Below are 3,575 nucleotides of genomic sequence, written 5' to 3' on the forward strand. Positions count from 1 at the left end.
GATTCTATGAAATTAATGAAACCAGTGTCATCATAAAGTTTAGAAGTCCCCAACACTTAGGTATTTCTCCAGTTGGCAGGCAAGCAGGCTTGTGAAAAGACACTAAGGGAGTATAAGACATTAAGTCTGTATACCCTGGTTTGAACCATACCAATCCTTCTCAGAGGGAATCGGATATTTATAAATAGTTGAGGATTAACCCCCAAGGAGTTTTAAAGGCAAAGGTGTGGTTTGGGATCAATACTTGAAACCTTAATTAGAAAGACAGACAACAGCAAGTCAGTTGACCTCCTTGTTTCTGAACAGTGTAAGACTATAGGAACACGACCCCTTGACGAAGGTTATTTAAGTGAAGATCTCATAAATTGTAATCTTTGAAGTGAGGATATAGTGCTATTAATTGGGTCTGCAATTTCCAACCAACTGCAGAAAACCTCATTTTGAATGAAGCACGATGACGCTGAACCTCTGAGAATAGTCTCATTTTATGATGGAATGCCCTGAGCAGCAAGGGAAAATGAAGTGGGATAGGGCCATAATCCCAGAGACTGTCCCTCAAAAGACACTCACACCTCATATGCATTGTATGGATTCCACAAAGGATTTTTCACATGTATAAATCCAATTCCTTCTGGAGGGGAGACAAGAACGTTGAGAATTTAGGATCAATTTACCTGAGGACAGTCCAGCTGCTAAACAGACAGGGAGAGCAAGAACAGTAACTGGACAAATACAGTGAACTAAGTACGGGAGAAGGAGCATGGAATGAACATAATTTGAGAAACAGTGAAGTACCAAGGGCGGGCAGTGATGCAGAGTGGAGGTGCACAGCTGCTCCTGTAAGGGTTACTGTCAGATACAGGATTTGTCTCTTTAATGAAACAAACCATAAATTTTGAAAAATTATGGTTTATCTACTTATACATTTCTATAGAGAGTTAAGTCAGATTAACATTAACATCAAAGTGCTGCTGCATTCAATCACATCTCTGCTGAACTTTAGTGATTTTGCCTGAAGACTTTTAGGTCGACAATGCCTGCCAAAAAATTCAAAAGAGGTTATCTGCACGCAAAAGAGATCAACCAAAGAGCTGGAACAGGTAGTTTATTTATCCATATATCTGAAAAAACAGACCCACCTACTGATTTGCCTTCCTTCCCTGAAGTCACAGTTCTAGAGATAAAATCTTCTTGTGGGTACGTATATAAATAATCCTCAACTAGTGCAAGCAGAGAATTTACAACTTTCTCAGAAAGCACAAAACACCAGGCCACAGGGCAGTGGAACCAAAGGCGTGTGGCTGGCCATCCCTTGCTGATGATCACTCTGTAAGCCACGAGTGTAAGGCTGGTTGCGCTGTGTGAAATTTCGGCGTTACATGGATTGCTGCCTCTTCTCCAGGCACTTCTCAATATCATCCAACACTTGGACAGCTGCTTTTGGAATACGAGTCCCCGGACCAAACACGCTGGAAACTCCGGCTTCATACAGGAAGTCGTAATCCTGTTCAGAAGGAAATTTCAGATTTGTAGTTAATAGTGCAACAGAAAATTGACCTTTACAGTTGGTGTGTGCTCTGTCCTGCACGTTGGGCCTAAGAAAACATGGATAACAATCCCAGAGAGAGGCACCACAGCATCAAGGGAAATGTTAAAAAATGGTAGGTAGGAGGAAAAAAGGAAGTATTTTAAAAACAACCACAGGAAAGATGTTATTTGTTTAGATTCAGACTAATGTCAGATCCTTGCCAAATATTCAAAAGTCAACTGGATATGACCCTAAACAACCTAATCTAAATTTAAGCTAACTTCTAATTTTGAAAATACTGCTGGAAACAATGGCTTGGACCAGATAACTTCCAGTGGTCTCTTGAAACCTGTTACTCTATTTTATGATTGTCCTGGAATGTCAAAAAGACCCGGGAAGCAGTTATGTAGTCTCTCTTACCTCTGTGTAGGATATGTGTACCATTTCCAACCACAGGCTACTAGCATCCCCTTGAGAGACTGGACAGAACACAATTTGGCTCTTAGAAAAATACTACAAGTTTTGTTTGTTCAATTTGGAAGTCGGTGATTCCTGAACACTCACCTAATTGGCTAGAAAAGGAAGAAGTCTGGGAAAAGACAGTAACGGGAGATTTATATGCAAAATCAGTTTGAATCTCCTAAAGGTGATACAGCCAGGCACACTGTGGATGAACTAAGGAAAATTTAAAGACAAAAGCACAGATCTGACTGCAAGGGAATTCAACAAACTGTTCAACACTTCAGGAGAAAGAGTCAAGCAAGGGGAATGAGAGGCAACGCTGTGGCCTGACAATGGGGAACATGAGGAGAGGCTGAACAGTGAATGGGATGTGTAGCCTATAGGTGTTGGGACCTGCCACATCTCTTAGTTACTAGCTGTGCCTCTTCCAAACTAGTATCTGAAGTCACAGAGTCTCTTAGGACGGGAGCTGGCCTGTATCAGTAATATGCAAGGTACCAGTAATCAGAAACAACAGAGCATAAAGAACATCTCCCCAGGGCTAGTCTTTTCACAACACAACTTTATATTCCAGCCAGAAACCCTGTAAGTTAAACCAGGACACGGTGTACAGAAAACCAGATCAATGGGACCTGACAGCACTCTGCGACCATCCTGCAGATCTGTGCTGACCCTGGTGATTGTACACAGTAGCCTTCAGCGCTGTAGATCACCTCTGACATTAACAGCATACAGGAAATAGCTAAGAACAGCACAGGCAGGAAGAAAGCAGTCACCTCGTCGTGATGGAAATGATGTTGATCCGTACCTGAGGTGGGATGACACCTCCACAGATGACGAGAATGTCTGGCCGGCCAAGCGCATTCAGCTCTTTGATGAGTTCAGGCACGAGAGTTTTATGACCTGCTGCAAGTGTGCTCACACCCACACAGTGCACATCCGCATCAACCGCCTGCTGGGCCACTTCTCGAGGTGTCTATGGAGAGAGGATTACGTGAGAGGGAAGAACCCCAGCCTGGCAGCTGAGCCAGCGTTAGAGGGAAGATTGCTGCCCTTGAAATGCACCGGACACCTCTCACTCAGCCCTACCTGGAAGAGGGGGCCTATGTCCACGTCAAAGCCAATGTCTGCAAATCCTGTCGCAATAACCTTAGCTCCTCTGTCATGGCCATCTTGCCCCATCTTTGCGACGAGTATGCGAGGCCTGCGCCCCTCACGGTCCATGAACTTGTTAACCCTGAATGAAAACACATATTGCGTCATTGGGAGCCACTCAGATTCGTTAGAAGCATTTCCACAAATAAAACCAGCTCTGGCTGCAACTGTAGCATCAAATGAAAAGACCTTGTAAGTCATGGTTTGTCTATGTAGTCTGCAGAGTATGTTAATATTCATGTTATACGGTTACTAAATGATTTCTGGGCTTTACTAGCTTCAACAATAAAGCATTCTTTGAAAAAGAAAACCACTCCACTACTTTTCTACTTTATAAAGGACTGAATTCTCTGAGGGTTTAACGAGGTGAATCACAACTAACTAAAACACAACTTTTAGATTTTAAGAATAATTATAATTTATAAATTAT

At 42.7% G+C, this 3,575-nt stretch overlaps 1 protein-coding gene across 1 annotated transcript; it reads right to left on the bottom strand.

The window, feature by feature from the left end:
- Positions 1–1,375: 1,375 nt before the first annotated feature.
- On the bottom strand, positions 1,376–3,227 carry LOC104513522 (methylmalonyl-CoA mutase, mitochondrial-like; the record flags this gene model as incomplete). The annotated part of the gene is made up of 3 exons (XM_010156914.1): positions 1,376–1,504; positions 2,799–2,966; positions 3,080–3,227. Coding segments are annotated over 3 exons (445 nt in total), but the record flags the coding sequence as incomplete, so codon positions are not given.
- Between the last annotated feature and the right edge of the window lie 348 nt (positions 3,228–3,575).

Source organism: Eurypyga helias, unplaced genomic scaffold (assembly GCF_000690775.1).
Source record: "Eurypyga helias isolate BGI_N326 unplaced genomic scaffold, ASM69077v1 Scaffold51068, whole genome shotgun sequence".
Taxonomy (NCBI): domain Eukaryota; kingdom Metazoa; phylum Chordata; class Aves; order Eurypygiformes; family Eurypygidae; genus Eurypyga; species Eurypyga helias.